At 39.3% G+C, this 21,863-nt stretch overlaps 1 protein-coding gene across 2 annotated transcripts; it reads right to left on the bottom strand.

Moving 5' to 3' along the window:
- Window positions 1-73: 73 nt before the first annotated feature.
- On the bottom strand, window positions 74-16,691 carry CPO (carboxypeptidase O). Of its 2 annotated transcripts, XM_054829395.1 has the most exons (11): window positions 15,598-16,691; window positions 11,879-11,954; window positions 11,337-11,461; window positions 8,724-8,838; window positions 7,566-7,667; window positions 6,692-6,796; window positions 5,963-6,073; window positions 4,707-4,797; window positions 3,924-4,126; window positions 2,476-2,560; window positions 74-1,650 (listed from the first exon to the last, which is right to left on the bottom strand). In XM_054829395.1, the coding sequence occupies exons 1-11, from the start codon at window positions 15,687-15,689 to the stop codon at window positions 1,382-1,384; spliced, it is 1,374 nt and encodes a 457-aa protein (XP_054685370.1). In that variant the 5' UTR covers window positions 15,690-16,691; the 3' UTR covers window positions 74-1,381. The 2 variants fall into 2 exon arrangements, with proteins under 2 accessions (XP_054685370.1, XP_054685369.1); XM_054829394.1 differs by lacking the exons at window positions 74-1,650; window positions 2,476-2,560 and having other exon boundaries at window positions 2,772-4,126.
- Window positions 16,692-21,863: the final 5,172 nt, after the last annotated feature.

Below are 21,863 nucleotides of genomic sequence, written 5' to 3'. Positions count from 1 at the left end.
GTACCATGGTCAAGTGACATGCATCCTTCTCTTGGCAGCACTGGAAAAGAAATGGACAAAAGATTTTTCCAGATTCTGCCACAGACCCTCTATGAGATCTTAGTCAAGTCACTGAGTCTTGCTGTGCTTTATAACTTGAGGGCAGTAATACTTCAGTGCTCTCAATGTCCTTTATTAGTGAGTTTTTGGCAGAAGCTCTTGATCTGCATTTGCCATCACTAGCCTTCAAGCAGTCAAGGGGAAAAAAAATTCTATTCCCCAAAGTCGAAAATATTTTGTTGAAAATCCGTGGTTAGAACACTTTCAATTTTCAAATGGAATCTTGGAATTTGCTAAGAAAATCAGACATTTCATACAATTTTTTTTTCCTCCAGCCCCTTCCCCCCCCCCCCTCCCCCAATTCTTCATTTTCTATCAGGAAGAAAAATAATCTATGCTATTATCTGTAATAGCCAAGCCTGGTGGATGTATTTCTGGGATGCAGGACTCCTAGATTCAAAAGCAGAGTACAGGTTAAAATCTGTCCTCTCTATTTCAGTGAATGCCCTGCACCCTCTGGTGTTGGCTGTAACAATACAGAAGCTCTTTCCTTGGTGTTTCCTTTCGAGTGGCTCAGGTGGAGGGTGCCTTCTCAATGGGATGAAACATTTCCTTTCCTCTGGCACTTCACTGACCTTCCAGCCTTTCCCTTTCTCTTTTGTAATTTTGAAGGATTTGGGCAGTTCCTATCTTCACTAATCTGACTGCATCTAAGTGACGAGGCGACATCTCCTGTCTGTCCCCACACGCTTGCATCAGCTCAACTCTTCAGCTTGTTTCAAGCTGCTGTTGATGGTTGCCTGATTATGACCTTTCACCAGCTTTTGAGGCTGTGTATTTTCTGGTAAATCCCGATGTCCCAGTTTAAGAACAGAAGGTGGATGTCAAGGAAGCTGTCCAATTTTCTGTAGTGGGAATTGGGTACATTTAAGTCTCATAGGCGTCCTGCTAATGCCAGCAAGATCCAGCAGTCAGAGGTGTCAGGTGGCGGTGAGAATTGTGATGGGGCAGGACTGTGGCTGACAGAAGGGCCACATAGGCCCAGGTGGGCCCCTGAAAACATGCTCAAGAACCAGGGAGTAATAGTGCTCCGTCCCCGTGAGTACTCAAGCTGGCTTCTTGCAGAGCTAACAAGTGAAGCTTGAGAAATTGCCACAGCTCTTCATCCTTTCCTCCTTCCCTAAAACACAGCTATCAAAACCACAAGTGGATGCTTGTATTTTGTGGGATGAGCCTTTACTGAAATACTTGACATTTAGTTCTTCTGCTCATGTAATTTTGTCTTTTCAGAGGAACATTGTACCTTGCATGGGAGTCTCTTGCTGGGTTCTCTAAGCTCTTTTTAAGAGACAGTCCATGTAAGTGCAATACTCAGGCAAAGGCTCAGCCCCAGGCTGCCGGAGGTGAGCGTCACAGCCCCATCGGGGAAGTACTTCTGATCAACATAGTCTATGATAGTTGTCACAGCCAACATAGTCTCCTCACATGTGGGTTGGATCTGGTCAGGGGGTAGAACAAATCCATGAGTACCCTTGTCTCGCAGTTCAAATGTATAGGAGAAAGGAATGCCAATCATGTGAGCCCAGTCCCGTGAGGAGCCTGAGTTACTGTCTGTGAATTTAAAAATAGGGGGGAGATATATGTATTAAGCATAGTTCTTTGAAAATACTTCTTGCTATAGTTAATGCAAGACTATACCAGAATTCCTGAACTAAGCAGTAACAGTATATCACTGTGACATGGAGAGCAGAGTTTCTAGGTGCTGCAATTCTAAAAGTCTTCCATGGAGTTTCCTAAGTGAAACAATCCTCCATAAGATGGTATTGCACAATAACAGGAGATGAGTTCTGTTCTGAGTGACTGGCATGACTTACTGCTTTCTGGGAAAAGAGTGGGTTTACTCTAGGGCCCTCTAGTCCTCTATGTAAAGGCTGTCAACTAGTATCAGTTGTTATGGGGTGTTCGTGATGTGGCTATCCAGTCTATTAGGAATGAGGCTGAAACCAACATATTTCACACAGAACTGCAAGCAGCTGCCATGTGATAATGTCTGATGGAGTAACTATAGACCTGATTGGGATTTTAATTTTTGCTTGACTCCAGTGAAGACAAATAGGAGTTTTGCTGCTGACTTCAGCTGAGTCAGGATGATCTATCACCAATCTCATTCTGTCCCCTGTGATGTATCTGTGAGGAATTAATGTAAGAACTAGCTTCTGAAAAATGCTTCCTTCCTCCCCACCGTCAGCTTTATAATGTGCAGTGTTATCTTGTAGTATTCAAATGACTGCTGCTCAGATGTTACACTGAACCAGCCCATTAAATATTACTCAAAGAGGAAACTCACCAAAACAGTACTTACTGATGCCTGTGACACAAGAATGACTCTCTTCTTTGAAAAACAGAGCAATCAAAGGGAAACATGAAGAAACTTACATAAAATTGAAGAGGTTGATCCTACTTCATAACTGGTCCCATGCTTTCCCATCAGGGCAGCAGCTGCTTGCTTTGCAACATGCATCTGTAAGTTCAAAATAGGAACAGCATTGTCATCAGTACCAGTACATTTGGCAATTATTTTGAGTGGACCAAAATTTTTGTCTCTTTCAGCTTTACATTTACATATGATCAGCTTTAAGTTTTGATATGATTAGTTCAGGACTTTCAAGAAACCCATTACAAACATTTGGGCAAATTGTTCTTGATTTTTTAATATAAATCCTGCTGAAATTTTTAAAATGACCCTGCTATTGGGTAGAGAAGGTATTTGCTTTGTTGGAAAGTTAGAAGGCTGTATTTTGGAGAATTCAAGTCTATGCTGTATAGCATACTGGTACTGATTACAGCAGTGATTGATCTCTTACACTTGTTATATTGCCATAGACTCTATATTCCACCATCTTTAGAAAGTGAGCCATAGACAGGCTAAATGACTTCTCCAATGACTCATATGATGTCTGAACCAAAGGCCCTCATGCTCTTGACTAGTGCTCCAGCTTCTGGAACATTCATAAATACACATGTTAATAAACTCAAATTAGAACACTGAGAAACTGAAGGGAGAAGTAACCAAGAAGTAGATGCCTACTTTGCTCCCATTCTCCTAGCGGACACATGTGGAATACCCTTTTCTGGACACAATCATGACAATTGTGTCTGTATAATGTGCTGGCATCCTAAAGTGCAAATGCATTCTTGTATGCAGCAAGAATGCTGCTCTTGGTGCTCTACTCCACTTACCTTGCATTGCAGTAACTCTATCTGTAATAATTCAATTTTCCTGATTTAAGATGAAGGATTAGGATTAATTCTGAGGCAAATAAACCTTGCTGATACTGCATATACAACAGGCAGCCAAGAAAGATTAAGAGACCACAGCCCTACATTAGGGAAATGAACAGCTAAAGCCCTGGAAATCTGCCTCCAAGGAAGATTTCTTTAAAGAAAAGTTACTTGTAACTTCTTTCCCTTGTTACTTCACCTTTCCTCCATAGAAAACTAAATTGCTGTCACAAAAGGTTCTGTTTAGAGGACAGGAAAGCAGTGTTAAATAGAAGCCAAGAGCTCTGACATATTTTTAGATAGACATGAGAGTAGTTGTAAACCCAGAGAAGATATTTTAAATACACAGAGCTAATGCAGATATTAAAGTCTGTGCAGGATGGTTCCAATTTTCTTAGCTGAGCAGGGGAGGGAGCCAATGTCAGCCCATAACCTGTCCTCGCTGTGTGAGCAATGTGAGGAGCAGCAGTAAGTCTGGGAGCCAAGCCCCTGAATAAGCCCAGCTCCTCTGAAGGAAAGGCAAGAGGGCAAGTACAGTTGTGCCATATGCTACTGCCTGTACTTGCTCTCTGCAAGTGTAGGAGATGAATGTTTTGCCCTACCAGTTCTTCACTGTTACTTGGAGGTTTAGTTGTGGAACCATACGGAGTGAGGATGTACTGTCCATATGAGTGAATTGTTAAATAGCACAAAATGTCACTCTTCTTCCTTTCGATAAGCTGAGCCACAGCTCTTGTCTCAGGCTCTGATTCTGGTCCAGATCCACAGAAGATTTCACTGCTGCAGTTATAAGAAACACCAATACCTAGAGAGGAATACAAAAAGTCAAAGGAGAGACATATAAAAACCAGTTCAGAGGGAACAGGGGAATTTACCTTGTAGTGTTAAGGTGTGTGTTTATGTGGGCAGGGAGACTAGACAGCTCAGTGGGACTTTAACATTTTACTCTGTTGGTAGCAACTAAAATTTGCTACAAGACTGAAATATTTAATGTACATTTACAGACTGGCTGCAATGAAAACACTCTGACACCACGACAGTGTACCACCTGCCAGGGAAGCTATGGAGGCTCCTTGAAATTCACAGCAAACGCAAATACTGGCTGTTAAGTGACTAACTCCTAACATTGCTGCCTAGACCTGATGCTTGCTCCTGCAGTGAATTAGAGGTATAGTCATATAAGCAGCAATTTTCTGCTCATAAAAGTAAACGCCAGTTGAAAGTCAATGACTTCATGTTTTTACAAACGAGGTTTTTATTTTTACATATGTCTTGATGACAACAAGATGAGCATTCCTTTCTTATAGGACTTCATCTTATTTTGGAGACTAGTTATTACTCTTGGTTTACATTTGTGTTGCTGATCTGAAATACTTGGAACTTACTGCCCCAGGAAGAATTGAAATTTCGGTTCAGATCTGTCCCATAGCAGGTGCCATTCATATGTGAAGAACGGTTTTTCCTCCACAAACGATCCTAAATAAAAGTTACTTCAGTTACATAATAACAACTCAATGATCTATAGGTCCTAGTGATAATATGGTGTAAAGACTCCTTTATTTTAGACCTCTGCATTCTGAGTAACTCTTGCAGTGTAATAGTACAACTCTGTCTGCAAGGGTGGTAAAGCTTAGTGATAGAACATTTTATCCACTATAGCCAGGCTGTCATCTTCCGGAAATCTGCATGCACCTTGAAATGAGCCTCTGGAGCTTTAAAAAAAAGTAATATGCTATTTCTGTAGTACTCAACTGCTTCCATGCAGTGTTGCACTCCTAAGAAAGACTTGGCATTGTGAGGGATACCTCTGTGTCCAAGCGATGATAGCTGAACTTATGTCTGTTTCAGATTCAAGAAGATGAATGCTTTTTTGTCAGCTAATCTTGCTGCTGCTCCTTGGTTCCCTGCCATACTCACTGCTATACTTGGTTCTCTGCAGACCTCACTGCACTGCCTGTCTGAGCTTCCTGGCTGAATTACCTGTGCATCCCAGTACAATGGGTAGTATGCCCCAAACCTGTGTTGGAGTGAGCTGCGACACAGCAGGATCCACATGGTGGTAAGCTGAGCCTGTTGGGCCATGCTGAGGTTCTGCATTAAAAAGTGTTCCTATTGGGCTCAGGAGCCTGGAAACATCATGAGAGTTGCTGAAGACCAACATTTTGCATCATCCTCCATATCAGAAAAGGAAGATTATTTGGGAGGGCACACCTATTTCAAAACCAAATAGCCCAATAATTGACCAAATCTCCTCCTGTCTCATGCTGCAAAGTTGCCTAGACCCATCTGCTAGTTGAGATCTCTTGCAAGGAATGACTGACTCCTCCATCAACCAAGCCCTGAGCTATTAGCAGGGAAGTAAGTCCATCCCCAGAAACTCAAAAACAATTGATTGTGTGGTTTTGTCCTTCTCTCCTCCCAAGGCTCATGACATTTGCTAGGAATTTTTAGCCCTGTGATCTCAAGTGACTGCTGATTTACCAGAAGAAACAAAACCTCTCTGCTATGAGGGGATTTGTGTGAGTAATGATTCTGTCACTGTTCTCTGTTTAAATATAATTGCTATGATTGTATCTCAAATTAACAAAACATGCTGTGCACATCTAACTTTCAATCCAGGTCCTGGATTTTCACTACATACTTTTTCCCAGGAATAGATGTAGCCATCAATATTGAGGACTGGCAAGATGTAGAGGTCCAAATTCTGCAGAAATCTGCTTATCTTTGGGTCAGATTTGTAATTCTGAAGAATCTGAAAAGAAAAAATATAGAGGACTGAGCAGAGAATCTAGTGGTAATCACTTGAAAGAGCTAGTTTAGAACTGTCATCAGAGAATCACTCATTCCTGGGTATTGCCATGTTATCCAAGACCTACTTGATCCCCAGATATGTTGAGATAACTACTTCTTGCCATTAACAAAGTGACAGTATATCCAGTTATAGTGTGCTTCATATGGATACAGTCTTGCAGGTATGAAAGCTGCATGATAGCGAACCTGTGCGCCAGGTGCTTTCAGTAGACATGGAACATTGCTATACCACATCTTACGGTTCCTTTATTCCAGGGGGATTGTGACTTTGTGATGTAGAGAGGCTCGATCCAAAAGCCACTGTGGGAAATGGAGAGATTGCTATCAAATTCAGTGGCTTTGGAATCAGCTCAGGTGGAGGAAACAAATATTGTCCCATATCTCATCTCAAACTGTGATTTGAACTTAGGTCTCCACAGGTATCTGTACTATGTACTAATTTCAAAAATCATATTTTAACAGAAAAAGCATAATGTTTGGTACTATGATAGAGAGGAGAACTGAAGTATCCAAAGTGATATGGGTTTTTTATTATCTAAGTGGAAAAGTGAGAACTCACTTCTTTCACAAACCACTGGCAGAAGGCTGGAGAGATCCATTCTCTGGCATGAATCCCACAGTCCATCCAAATGATCTTTTTTGTTTTGTCTGATGGTTGACTGATCTGAGAGAGTGTAAAAATGATCATTTGGAAAACTTTTACATTACAATAAAATAGCCTAACATAATACAGAAAGAAAAGGATGTGTCTTGATATGCTGTTGAGCCATCTGAGATTATTATTATTATTACAGACATCATTATGACAAGCTCTCCTTCCTAATAACCCCATCTCTGTAGTATCTCAGAGCAAGAGTCTTAAAGTGTCTGTTGAGCAGGAATATCAATAAAACGGTTTCTTTTTCGTTTGTATTAGTCATTCACAGGACTGGTTGTTCTTACTTTGAGATTCTTTTTTTTTTTTCCTTTAAAGGGGAAGCACAAAAAGGCAGGGAATCTAATTTTACTCAGGAACGGATTAGACAATAACTAACCCAATTATTAAGACTATTTTTTTTCTAGAGTGTCCAATAAAAAATGTCATGGAATACTCCTAGCAGAAAGGTTATATGTTGTAAAAAGTAATAAAAACAACAAACCAAAAGTCCTTATCCTCACATACAGCTGTTGTCAAGCTAGTTTCAGCTTGATTTGTATTTCTAAACAAGACTTCAGTTAAATTTGTTGTTTTCACTGCATAATAGCAATAGCAAGGTTATGGTGATAGTGTATATGAAAGTTGGCAAATCTTACTGTAGAGGAGTAAAAGCATCTCCTGTTATTTCAATGAAGTGGGATGAGCACTGTCTTAGGGAAGATCTGAATCCTGTCTTCGCCTGTGTACTTTTTTGTGAGGATACCTTTCATTCATTTTAAGAAAGTTCCTCCCTTACCTGCAGATAATACATTGTTCGATTCTCGATTGTCTTGCCCAGGTAGTGCTGAGTCACCAGCTCACTGTTGTTCTTCTGGATTTGAGTCATCCATTGATAAATCTGAAATAGTCACAGAGAATTCTTGATCCAAAATGGGAGTTTCCTTCTCTTTACCACCTCCATTTCCAGATTAAAGCATTTTCTTTTACTTAGATAAGCAACGTTTTCCTCAGAGCTTATTTCAATCTGTGATATCACTTCACACTCATGGAAGGCCTTTCACTTGCCTCTAAGCAAAGACATGGTCATATCTTAGTGGGTGTTAAAAGATAACATCACCGCAATATGACACTGATACTCTATTCTGGATCTCATTCAACATGCCCATCTTTTTGGGCATCTTTCTGTTGACTTCACCAGAAATGGAGCCGCACTATCAAATCTTCAAAACAATATTACAGTCTCTTCCCTATCAGTACTGATTTTCTACATGTGAGTTCAGCAGCAGTCATCCCCAGTGGGTAGCTCAAACAACATATACATGAGGATTGGCTCTGCTCTCCCACTCTTATTATGTGGCTGGGAAGAAGAATACCACCATGCTCTGCCTTTGTCCAGGCTTACCTACTGGTCTGTGAAACATAGCACCAAGAAGTCTTCACTACCCACCCTCATGACATTATTCTCTCCTGAAATGTTAAAAACCTGTCCTTAAATGACTTCTTTCTACAGATCTCCCACTGTTCAGCTCTTCTTCCTCACTGAGATTCCAGAGACTGCAATAGTCATTGCACTTCACATGTGGCTCAGCATCAAACCTACCGGGGCTTAAATGAATAAATACTAGAGATAATGATAAAGTATAATAGGGTAGAAAGGTAGCAAGCCAATCAACTGAACCCCAGAATATTATTTGTAAAACAATATGGCTGCTTCATGCAGAGCATTTACTTTTTGGTCGGGGAGGAATTGAGGATTTAATCAAAATCAATGGCAAAGTCACGTTCAATTCAACCAGGCTAAGATTCTAGTTAAAGAGTAAGGACTGATTCTGCAAAGAAGAAAGCCAGAAAGAGCTCTGCTGACTTCAGCTTTCTATAAGCACAGAGTTGCTTGCTGTGGCATTTACAAAACAACAGCGACAAAGAAAGCAAGCAGACTTGGGTTCCTCTTTACCACTTCCATTGGATGATATTGGGTGTAGACATAACCTTCTGAGACCTGCCTGTGGCTGCTCCTCTCCCTTGGCATGCTCTGATCCACAAGCTTCTGTACGTCAGGTATTAGGACTCTGAGGGGAGGGGAAGGAGGGAGATAGAAGAGAAAATAATCCCTAAGAATTATTGCAGAACTATCATGGGGGGTACATTGCTTACATCAACAAATTAAAGGATTTAGCCTCTTCTGTTGTGGACTGCCTGGCAAATTCATCACCGTCAGTATAATGGTTACTTTCATGTAAGAGAAAGTTCAAAGTACTGAGATTTTCACTGGATTTTAACCATGAAGTAATAATTTTACCAGATTTTTTTTTAAAGATTGACAATGTTCTACAAGAAATGTTCAATATCTTTCTTTTCTTCACTGCTTCTACTTCTGGGCAAAACTCTAAAATACCACCTATTGGGAAAAGGAGGGAGAAGTGAAAAATTTAAGATTAGTGTTTCATTGTATTTATGGAGACATTTTCAATTTGCAAAGACTTCACAGAAGTATCCATTGCAATTTGCAAAAATCAGAACAAAACCCCTCTTTCCTTCAAAAAGCTCTTCTTGATTTTTAGCTACAAATTAATTCAGGAATGAGTTTAGTGCAGGCATGATTCCATGATCAAGGGAGTCAATAAACCTTTTCCTTGGCTTCAGAGGACTTTGGATCATACACTGTGCTTTCTCACTGCAATCAGCCCCTTGTAACACTGTTACAAATCTGTGCTCATTGTAAATGCTCACGATAAGACAATTGCAAAGGTAACTTAAATATTGTTGATTTCAAACACTCTAAGCACTAATAAGCTGTTCTGCTGACAGTAGAACTGATTGGCATTTCTGGAAGCTGCACATAAGAAACTTTTAAGAGTAGTTACAGCTGACTTTCACTCTGAGCTTTGATGTTTATTCACATCTGAACATCAAACTAAAATTTAGGCAGTGCAAATTCCCATGAACTGAAACCATACATGCAAAATGCCTTATCAGAGCTCTGGAGAATTGAAATCCCAGAGTCTGACACAGTCAGAATATTGATGTCCTGATTATAATTTGTCATTTATGTCTCTATCATTATATATCTATCTGTCATGTTACATTCCTTGCATGTCAATTGCCTTCGAAAAGGTGGTTCCTGCTTTGAATCTGTTATAGGAACTTTAACTATAACATTGCTGTACTCATCTCAACCCCTTTGCAATACAAAGCCAAAATTTCAGCTTGATTATTAAATTTCCCACCTCTTTCTTTAGGACCCTACACAAGGTAGATACAGTTCTGGCCCCAATCCAAGGAAAAAAAAAAAAAAGATTAAGCTGCTAACTTCAGTTTAGTCTTTAAATTTCTACTACAATCAGTTGAAACCATTAGAAAATGAAGAGCCTTGATATAAATAAGAGGTTAAATATCTTCTGGAACGTTGTCTAAGTCCTGAATACCTAAACCTGATGCTAGATCATTCATACCGGCTCTCACCTCGTGTCTTTCCATCTCTGGTTGTCAGGGCATCACACTTACTAAAAAGAATTTGTCAGGCAGGATGCAGGATGTCAAGATCAGCTTTAACTCTAAACAGCTTTGAAGTGGCACCAATCCTCCTTTAACTTATCTTTGATTAGTAAATGTCAGTGTATGTCCATAGGCCATTTGTCACCAGCCCTGAATGACTACAGGATTGTTTATATGAAATATAGCAAGCTACTGGTTACCTGAAAAAGTCAGGTCCAAATGGGAATGGGTCAGTGTGAGGAGTAGATTTTATTTAATCTCATTTGGCTTTATAAACACTCTTTGTATCTGGATTAGATCTTCTGGTTAGAAGTAGATGTGGCAGTTAGTGAAGGTATGTGGCTGTGTAGGTGTGTAAAGCGTCATGGGCTATTTGCAGCTCCTGGCTCCCAGTTGTGTCCTTTGTCCCAGGCTGGGATGTGGGATGTCTCTGGCTGAATTCTCACCAGCCTGGTGGAGGATGGGGGGGATAGGAGTAGGAGACTGCAGCTTTGAAGAAACTGGTTGAATATACACTTTGAAAGGGCTCTTCTCCAAACCAGAGGAGCAACAAAAGACAGGGAAAGGAAAAGGAGAGCTGCAGAGACTGCTTCTCTGCAGTGACACTGATTAAACCTTTGGGCTTTCCAAAATAGGGAGGATCCTGTTTTCAAGTATCCATACTTTCCAAGAGCAAAGCATGCTCCTATAAGTAGCAGTTGTACCAAGCTTGGCTTCCTGACTTTAGACTATAATACTGAGTCATACATCTGAGTACCATCCTCTTCCACTGAGAAGGCAACAGCAGGAAACAAGACAGATTGGGCTGTCTCAGATCCCAGCTCCAAATTCACAGTCCAGGCTAGTTGGAAGGTGAATAAACAGGGCACAGGGACATGTGCTCTTAAAACTCAAAGGTATATATAGCATCTGTGCATTGGGCAGGTCAAGGTAAGTTGGAGGCACTTGGAACAAAGGTTGGGTCCTATCATCAGTATTTGTTGTCTGTTCATTGGAAAGGGCTAGGTCCTTTTGTGATAGCAAGGAAGATTATCAGAGCCAGCCTTTCCCATCAGGAAATTAGAGGTCGTACTTGTAAAAGATCATATGCTGATCTAAGCTGTCTTTCACCTCCTGCACCAGAGGGGCTGGGACCCTTATGTGCAGGTCTTCTCCAGCCCAGATGTCTTCAGACAGCTGGGGCTTCCACAAATCCAGCTGTGCAGAGAAGAAAGAAATGCACAAATCAAACTCTATTTTGACAATAAGAAAATATATTTCAGATAGATTAGCTGTATATCAATAAATGGAAGAAGTTTTCCTTCAAATTCTCCCCTTAACTATTATCCAGCTCTGTTCATAGAGCATGCAGCACAGTTTTAGTGTTCCCATTGACTCAGGCACCACTGATAAGGAGCAGCACCTTCACAGAGCCATGCAAGCAAACTAACTTCTTCCCATAAATTCCTTCAAGTAGTGGAAGGGCAATTCCACCCTACACTAAGAAAAAAAAAGTTAGGTAAAGGTTTTTCAAATTTACTTTAACCTTCATTCTTGTCTAAAGTTACATGAAAATCTGTTTTACAGCCCAAGACCCCACTCTGCTTTTGGGCACACATGGTTATTCTTACTCACCAGTAAAGTGCTGCAAAGTTGCTGAAGATGCTGGACTTGCTGAAATGTTTCTGGCACAATATGCAAAACCTGATCCCTGGAAATTCAGCAGAGAAATAAGATCAGTTTTAATGTCTGTAAAAGTATCCATGATTTCATAAGTCAAAAGGAGATATTTTGTTATGTAGAAGGAAGACAGAGCATGTAACTGAATGCTGTTCCAACAAAAGCATGTCTGAGTGACAAATTCCTGGAATGTTTTAGCTACAAATAGAACTAAGTGATGTGGTTCTGTTGCATTAGGTTAACTCTGCTTCCTTGCCAGTGGCAATTCTTTATTCACCATACCAGCTTCACTGAAGCCAACTGCTCACATGAGCCCTGGTGTTTGTTTCTGCCTTTGCAAGGACCAGGGCCAAACCAAGATCATTGATAATATATAATGAACTATTTATGTGATAAGATGTCACTTTTTTCCTTCTCTTTGGGAATTATTCAATTATTCCAGATAGACTCGGTTCTTTGCTGATATACTTCAGCATGCAAAAACATTAGATAGCCGTGATAAATGAACATTGCTAAGAGGTTGAGATATTCACAAACTACTTGCCAAGAGAATAGCCAATTTATTCCACAAATAGTGAAGAGTGTGGTCTCCAGAACTGCATATTCTTAATCAATTTGCAGGAAACAAACATTTCTAGTACAGGAGCTGTCATTTTATATTTCTAGAAAAGATGTATAGATCCAGTGTCTGAGCATATATTTTCATAAGGCCCCATGAAACTTTCATTTACTGCAGGCTTAACCTCAAAAAAATATTGAAAGTTTACAAAGAACAATTTAAATGTTTGGAAATGCAGAAAAAGCAGATCCATATGTTCTATTAAAAAAAACCCTTTGTAATTATTTTTCTAATTTTTTTCAGTGTTCACTCCAATCAGCTTTCCAGGACTGATAGCAAGTATGACATCTCTAATGAAAGGGCTTCATAATCAGGAGTGGATTTTGATGACTACATTACATTACTCTAAGGTGAGATAGCAGTTATCCACTACTAATGTGATAGAATGGGGAACCTGAGAAATATTCATATTAGTAACCAATAACCACTGCTTCACAGTCCCCTTCACGACTTCAATGGGCTTTGGAGCCTTTACAGGACAAATACAAAGAAAGAACATTTTACATTTTAAAGCTTTGGTAACAGAAATTCTTGTTGCAAAAGTCTTACATGGTGAATCATTATGGTCATCAATATAATATGCTCTCATCATCTGAACTGCAACTGCTGTCATTTGTGCTTCCATACACAAATGTACAATTATCAGCTTAATATACATGCAAATAGAATTCACTATTCATTCACATTATCCACTGAAAAATAGGGGGATTTGGGGTTTTTTTACATGTCTCTTGAAAATATCACCTTTGCTGACAGAGAAATGTAGAACTTGATAGTTAAAATGGGCTGTTTACTACTGGTTCAGGAGATGCTGTTAGCATATAGCACCCTTATCTATGGGGCAAAATGATTACATTTGCATTGCTAACAATTTGCTACAACAGCCATGATATCTTTGTAACAGAACCTTGTAGATGCAGGATAAACATCTTTACTAGGAGAATAAACATCTCAGCTGCAGTTCAGAGTTTATTCTCTCTAAATGCCTGGGCTTGCTTTGCTCTTTGTCTATCAGGAAGGGAAACAATATCCTGTAATATCTTTCTATCCTCATTGACATTATGTCTTAATTACACCAAATGAAAGAAATGCCAGACAGTCAGATTGCTGCCAGATGGCCAGCTCTTATTTACTGATAAACCTTTTACAATAGCCAGTGTGGAGACAAATCATTTTTAATAGTAAACTAAGATTAGAAAGCACACAGTCATTTATGATTATGGACTAGGATTCTCAGTGGAGAAGTGCAAAGTCAGCCCATGTGACCATGTGAGAACAACAGTTTTTAAAATGCTACAGTTAAGATTTCTTACCAAATTAAAGGACTTTCTCAGCACATTTCCTTGGATGCTCATAGATCAGATATTTCATTTAAGTTGTTGAACAGAGCAATGACAACAGAAATGGGCTTTACTAGTCTTTTCATCTTTGTGCAAGTGCTGCCCACCCAAAGTCAAACTGACCATTCTATTAAGTGGGTTTTTAAATCCCATGCACGTACTCGACAGGTTCAGTCCTGGACAGCAATTAGCAACAAAAACGAATGCTACATTACCAAGGGTCTGTTGAATTCTATCCAGTGAAATTGACGGGCTCTGACTGCATCCCTGATACAAATCTAAAGACTAAATATTATCCAAGGCAAATAACACATTTTAAAAAGAGAAGTGATGACTCTGTATGCTCTGCCAGAAGCTTTGCCAGGAGAGTTGTTGAACAGGTATACTATGAAGGAACCTTACTTGCAGTAGGTATTACTTGGTTTTCTCTCCTTTTTAAAGCTATATTCAGGGGATATAATTAGTCTAGAGGCATTCAGTACTGGGCTACATTCTCTGTTTACTTTAGAAAATTCCATGTATAGTTATCTGCAGATAGCTGGCCTCCACACTATATTTGTGCCCCTCCTGCAAATCCCAGCTGCTATAAAGGCAGAGTGACCTATCATTCCTTGTAAATTTGAGGATGAATGAAACAAAATAGTTTAGGTAGGCAAACAGAATAATTTTATATCACTCATTTTCTTACAAAGCAGAACTGAGAATGGAGAATACAATAAAACTAGACTTTCCATACTTTTCAAAAACATTATTTAGTAATAAAAAATGTGATAATCTCATTCTCTGAACACCTTGGGGTGATGATTGTCTGCACCAACTCCGTTAGCTTTTTTTTTTTTGTTATTGTTACAGATTTCCAATGGAGGTTCAGTATCTGAACTGCTTTTGAGACACTGTCTTTTTCACATAACCTTAGCTGTTTAATGGATGTAATTTTGCTCAGTCATCCCTTCCACTTTATACTTAGAAAAGGCATTTTATTCCTACAACATCTGATTTCAAAGTTCATTATGAAAGAAGCTAAGCCAAATGAATTTCAGCTAATGGAAGGAGAGCATCCTGAGGTCCATTTGAGGCGCATTCTGTGTCTCCTATGGCTGCAGCCATATCTTTGTTGGCTTGGATTCAGTTCACTCTTTCTTCATTTCCTATCTTTAGGTTTTCTTCCCAAATCTTACAAAGCTTACAGCTTAGTAACCCTATCTCTAGACTTTCAGTTCGTAATTGTTATTGTTATTCTTACACAGTTCCTGGGAATTTCAGTGTACACACAATTCTTCATGATACCCCATTCACACTCACCCGTCATATTGCAATTTCAAGCTGAGTTTTCCAGGAAGTAGCATCCCCAAAGAAAAGGTGATCCCAAGAAAAAGCCACATCTTTGTGCAGAGAGCCCAGCCCTGACAGTGCAGGACTAGAGAGGAGGATAGATCTGAACCGAACACTTCATTTGTACAATTATAATATATAACCAGACTTATCCTGGAAGGGAACCTACCCTTGTTGAATCATTAACTTTACTTTTAAATAGTTCTATTTTTTCTTAATTCTCCAAGCTCTCTGTTCTACACCCCCAAAACACAAACACATGCAAATCGCAACTTCTCACTGAAGCACTTCTTCTAAGAAGTAAGAAGATTTTTCTATATGACACCTTCAAATCTTTGAAAATATTATGTGACAAAGTTGGTAGATATTGGAGAAAGTGTTACCTGCAAGGTCCATGGCAACTAGTGAAGATTAGCTTATAAAAATCATAAGGATGGGAAGAACAAGTTAACACTGGTAAAACAAGCTCCATCATTGCTCTCTTCCTTCCTGTGTTTGTGTCTTTGTGGAGTGCTTCTTTGACCTCTTAAGTGCAATTCTGTCACTTGCCTAGCCAAAAAGAGAACATGAAAGAAACAACCAGCATTCCTGTAAAAGGGAAGGATGGGGATGTCAGAGTCTCATCTAAACCACTTCCAGTTGCACCAGATCAGTCTCTGGCCACAGACTATCAACTTTGTACTGTCATAAAGTGTTTTTTGTTATATAGTCAAAACAGTGGGCTGGTTACTATCTGAAATATTTAATTTCTTGCTTAGCTCACATATCAAGAGTAAACAGTGGAATTCCTTCTTTAATAGACTACAGTTAGACATATAGCACAGTTCTTCAGAAATAAATTTTTTCACTCAGCTTCTCTCTTGGATTCAGGCTATCCCATGGTGATTTAATGCCAAAAGCTGCATGAATTTTGTGTGAAGAGAGTCCAGTAAGTCAGTCTGTTTGTGTACACCTGCAATGGACATTAACTGTAATTACAGTATCTTTGTAAATCTTTCTCAGCAAAGTGTGAAGTCCTCTTACATTACTACCAAGGCTGTCATCAAGAACATAGGCAGCAGAACTGTGCCAGTATAAAAGAGGACCAACTTAGCTCAGAAGTATTCTTACAAAACCAGGCTGCATGCAAGAGAAGAATATGTTCTTCATAAATCACATCAGAACCTTCCCATCTCGTTGCCACACACTATAATCTGCTCAACAGCCTGAACCTGGAAATGATGAATATTTCCCTCCCACAGTGACTTCCAGAAGAGCTGAAGGAAGTCCATTTTACAGGATTATAGGCAGCTTTATTTGTGAGGAATCAGAAAAACAAACTCATGTTGGAAGACTGTGTTCCATAGTGACACTCAGGACATCTGCTCAGATAACCTTTGATTTTGCTTCCTTTGTCTCCACCACTCCTATGAGGTGGACTAATGTTTTGAAATCTTCTGCAGTGTTGTCTGTGCCCTTTTACCAGAGCTGACTTTGAGCTGGGGTTCAATCCCTTGACAGGGGCTCAGAATCTAGAAACAAGAAAAATGGAGGTAAAGAAGAAAAAAACAAAAGGCTTCATCTTTTTTTTCCCTTTTCTCTTATAAAAAAGATACGCACAAATGGAGCAAATCATGATACGTGCTAAAATTCAACTCCAGCCCAAAACTTACACCTCCACACTGAAAGCAGAAACTGTTTATTCTGTGGTGAAAACATTACTCCTATGATGCCAAATAGTTATGAAGATAGATACGGTCATTTTGCTTAATGGGCATAGGATTCAGAAGAAATGACAGTTGCTTGCTAGGTCTTTGATTCAAATTCCTTTGAAGTCTAGTTGATTTTAATGGGCTTTAGATTAAAGTCCTGTGAAAATAATCACGGACATTTCTCACTGATTTAAAAAAGGGACTTGTTTTGGGACTTCAGCAGAAGATTTTTCATAAAAGACAATACTTAAGTATGTACTTAGCATTCAGCTTGCAAGCAGCGCTGCCGAACTCAGAGTAAAAGCCATTAGAGATATTATTCTGCCACCAACGCAAAAATACCTTGGGACAAACAGTTGACTTCAACAAGCCTATTGCCCTCTTGGGCGTAAATAACGTCTCTCTCAGTAATAAAGTCTGTTCTTTGGTAGGCTCTTACTGGCAGCTGCTTATCTTTCTAGCAAATGTGGAAGGCAGCTTAATCCATTTATTTCCTTCTTGAAAACTGTGTTCAGAAAGGCATGGGACATTCTAGGGAGAAGAAAGGTCATAAACATATGGCACAAACATGCCATATGAAACCACGTGGTGTCCTTTCTTCCAAACAAGTTTTCTTTGCAGTTCTCCCATACATTCTTCTTAGAGCTTCAGAGCATTTTTTAGCATCAGTTTAGCCTCTCAACTGCCCTGTGAAGCAAGCAAATATTATTTCCACTACTTAAAAGATTAAGAAAAAAGGGGAAAAAAGTGACTCCCCAAGGTGACATAGGAACACTGCTGCAGAGCCATGAATAGAATTCAGATCTCCTGACTCTCTGTCTGCTGCTTCCTTAAATATATGACCATCTGCTCTCCTGCTGGAAGTATAGATACTATATGCTGACTCCAACAAGCTGGCTGCTAAGCCTGTTAGTTTATCCTCTTTTTATCCCATACTGATACCATCTCAAGCTAAGCTTTTGGCCTGGAGTCAAAGTGATTTCCAGTGTTTGAATGATTCGACCTGCTTGTTATTGTTTTAACCTTGCACCACACATATGCTCAGCTATTTGTGACTTCTCTGCATACAGTCTGTGTAGGAACAGCCGCAAGCTAAAACTGTTTTGTTTAAAGATTCTATACTGAAGCATACCATGTTTTAAACAGCTATCATATAGCAGTGAGTTTGATCCTGCCTGCACCCAGATTTCCTACTGAGCTGCATGTGACTTTCAAGGACAAAGAGCTTACTAAAAAGACAAAAAACTTACACATTTGTGTGTCTCCACAAACATCAGTTCATCATGTTAAGCTTTCCCAGTTCCACAGCTAAATCCTGCACTGACTCCATCTGAACTAAAAACCGAACTAGCACTAGATGGAATTCAACATGATCAACATTTTTGAAAATCATCACCTTGATTCTGAGAAAATCATCCTCCAATAAATCTCCTTCTCTCATTGCTGCAGAAAACTCATGGTATGTGTCCAAGACAGAGTCATCGCTCAGTAGGGTCAATACAGTAGCATGCTGACTAATGTGTCTTAAATCCTAGTCTTCTGCTCTACTGAAGAAGAAGGGTGGATAATTCGGCTGATTTACTAAAATATCCTCTGGTTATCGCTATAGCTTTACTTGGAGGAAGCACGCAATGAATCGACATTCTGTTTCCCATTGACTTGTCATAGGAGATAGCTTATTCTATTGGTGTTGTCTTTTTCTATGAGTACTCAAAAATATTTCTATATTTCTGAGCAATGTTCAGAATATTCCAATTCATTCCACAATATGAAGTGTATGGTCTTAATTCTGTAGCATATGAATATTCAGCAATACGTTGTGTGGTCTGCAACGTGAATCATTGTTCCTCTCAGTATGCCAAGTCTTCAGCTTTCACAGCTTTCTTAGAGAAAGGTTTTTCTGAAATTCTGTGGACTCCATTGTGATTTGACAGTGCTAACTGTTCTTAAGCCTCATTAGCTCCAGCAGCAATCCTAGCATAAGTGGGAATATACTGGAAGCTATGCTGAGTTACGACAATTCTTTTCTGGAGTCATCTTGCTGAGTTTTCCTCTCTCTCTGTCTCTGAGATTATACTGAAAACATCCCATTAACCTTACATCTGGGATTTTAAAATAATCTTAAACCAGAAAGAATTCTAGCCAACATACACTAGATTAGAATGACATTACTAGCAAATCTTAAAATTAATTCCATTCAGCCAATCTTAAGTGTCCTGCAGATCATCAAGTGGCATGGGAGACTTAAGCTTTAGCTTAGTGGAACTGATTTGATGTTTGGTACATGATCTAGTAATTTCAAGAGATACACATTTACAGATACTTTCAAAGATTTCTCCATAGTTTTTATAGCATTTATACATATGCACACTCACATATTTTGAGCCAAAACTGGAAATATCAGCGTGTTGTATCAGTATAGGAAATAACACTTGCCTTTTCTCCACAAGTCTCATGATGCAGGTTTTAGACAGCTTTGTTATCAGAGAGGAGCTGATAACTCGAACCTGTTCAGTAAGCAGTTCCTTATGGAAGGGAGCTGAAGCAGGCTGGCAGAATCTGTATTGGTTTAATTAGGCTGGCAGAGCAGCTTCCTCAGACACCATTTTCTTTAACCAGGAGAAGAGAATGTTATTAGTGAATTGTCTTTCCTTAATAACAGGTGGCCTGGGTGGTTATTTTTCCTTCATCCTTTGGACAGCAAAATGTCACTGCTAAGGAACCTTGAGCTAGTCCTTTAACATACAATCTGAATTTAAGATGATATTTACCACCTGTTACTAAAAGGTAGCAATCACTATTGATTCAGTTCTAGGAGGTGATCTAGTTCAGGGTGATCACCTTTTTGAGGAGCTATGCACAAAATCCTACATTCCTTATGTAAACACAGTTCCTATGGGAAATTTGTCTGTGTAAGGGTTGTGCAATTTAACTTATAAAAAAATACTGGTAGTATATTTCAGGTGCAATGGTAAATTGCTGAACCCAAAGTCCACACATACAAGCTGGCTGCAAAATATTGCCCTTGTAGTTTGATCAAAGGAAATACTCAATTTGCTGACAGTTTTTAATGTGCCTGAATCCACTGTCAGAAACACGTTAGATTTTTGCATTCACCTTCTCCAGTCCTGAAAACTTTCCCTCATAAGAATACCTTCCGATGACATGATTAGAACTTATGATTTCAAAGGTATTGCTCTGGGGGAAAAGGATTTTCAGAAGTGTTTGATCCTATATTGATGTTCTGAGTGGGCAAGAATCCTTGATTTTGTGAAGAAACAAAACTTCCTGTAAACCATTAGCTGTCAAAGCAATATGTTGTATGTTTTAATTAGGCCTTTTTAAAGATGATGTCACATAAAATTAAAAAGTCTATCTTGTATTTTTAAATAAAATAATTACCTTTGTAAGTAAATAAACTAGTATTATTTTATTGCTACTAGCAGAACTGTAAAGGATGGCACGTAAGTCTCTATTATTGCTTAATGGTTAAAAAACAAGCTTACTGTGCTGTATTCTAGAATAACCAACATTATTTTTAATGAGTTCTATTACAAGCACTAAAATACTTTATGATTAGATGCAAATATGCTTGCATACGATTTCTTAGACCCAAACAATATACACTATATTCACTTTAACTTAAGTAACTAGCTTTTGCAGCTATAAAACTTGTTCTTATTAACCTTTGGACTCCGTTCTATCGGCAATGATACACATACTTAGCTTTCTGTTTAATAGCAGCAACACTGACCACAACGGTATTGCTTGCATGCGTGCAGTTATGTGTGTACATCCATGTAAGGGGAGTAATACTCCAAATCCCTCAACCAGCATGAGGATCTGTTTAAAATGGTTATGATGTCCCTGAGGAATATTGGTGATTATTAATGAAACCAATAGTACCAGACAAAAGATCTTAAAGTGGATCTTGTTTGAGCCAAACAAATCCATTCTATGTAACTTATACTCAGTAGAATTTCTGGTGTATTTTTGCAAATGAGCCTTAAAGAATTTATAAGCTGGGTTTGAAGTGTGCTGTGTATGTATGGGTGTGACATGCAGTAGAAACAGTTTGTATTTTGGTGTCTGATTTTGAAAAAAATCATTGCTGTTAGTAGTATCTGGGGAAGGGACTGGGTAGTGTAACTTTGAAGTGCTGCTTGTGACAGGGCTGGGTAGGTTTGCAGTAAGGCTATTGACTTGGTTGCACTAGTCACAAGTTTGGGGGTTCTTCACTGAAAGGTACAACTAGCCAAGACTTTCTCCACTCTCCATGGCTGAACTGTTACTACTCTTTGTACAAGGAATGGATCTGAAACAGCCAGCTCTGCCTGGCAGAGCCTACAAATCCAAGCAACTCAAGATGGGGACATCCCCATTATACAGACAGGGAACACAGACACTTGGCTGCTCTGGAACTGTGCCTCTGCTACCAAAATGACCTTTAAAGGTCCCTTCCAGCCCAACCTATTCTATGATTCTATGAGTCTATGATTTAAAAGATTAAATAGTCTTTCATTACATGACTGACGTTATTTCAAATGTGGGCTCCATGCTTGGTCTTTCCTCCCTCCCTAGCTATTGTGTGCAATAATGTCTTAACATACAGATATATAACCTCTTCCAGAACAAGCCGTTGTATATTTCCTGAATCTCATCTCATCTGTGTCAGTACACACCAAGACTTCAGTGACAATTGTCTCCATTTACACCAGCCTCTGTGCAAAGTCCGATTCACCAGCTGTTCCCTATTGCAGAAGGAGAAAACTGGGCTTGCATAACAGTTCAAGTTTTCTCCTTTGAAGTTGTACAGCCACAACTTCAGCTGGTGTGTATTGCTGTAGTGCCCTGACTTTAATTTAAACTGGCTGATGAGCCACTCCTCCATTCCCTACACTCCCCACACACTTCCCCACCTTTCTAAAGGGTGGTAGAGTACAGATGACATCTCATGT

Source organism: Grus americana, chromosome 6 (genome assembly GCF_028858705.1).
Source record: "Grus americana isolate bGruAme1 chromosome 6, bGruAme1.mat, whole genome shotgun sequence".
Classification (NCBI taxonomy): domain Eukaryota; kingdom Metazoa; phylum Chordata; class Aves; order Gruiformes; family Gruidae; genus Grus; species Grus americana.
This window is presented reverse-complemented; position numbering and strand designations above follow the sequence as displayed.

Excerpts from the sequence above, each read along its gene's own strand:
- CPO (XM_054829394.1), bottom strand. The coding sequence starts at position 15,689 with ATGATGGAGCTTGTTTTACCAGTGTTAACTTGTTCTTCCCATCCTTAT. Across the intron at positions 8,839-11,336 it reads CAGCATATGATCTTTTACAA|AGTCCTAATACCTGACGTAC; the intron begins GTACGACCTCTA and ends CCCTCCCCTCAG. Across the intron at positions 6,074-6,691 it reads GCCAGTGGTTTGTGAAAGAA|ATTCTTCAGAATTACAAATC; the intron begins GTGAGTTCTCAC and ends TTTTCTTTTCAG.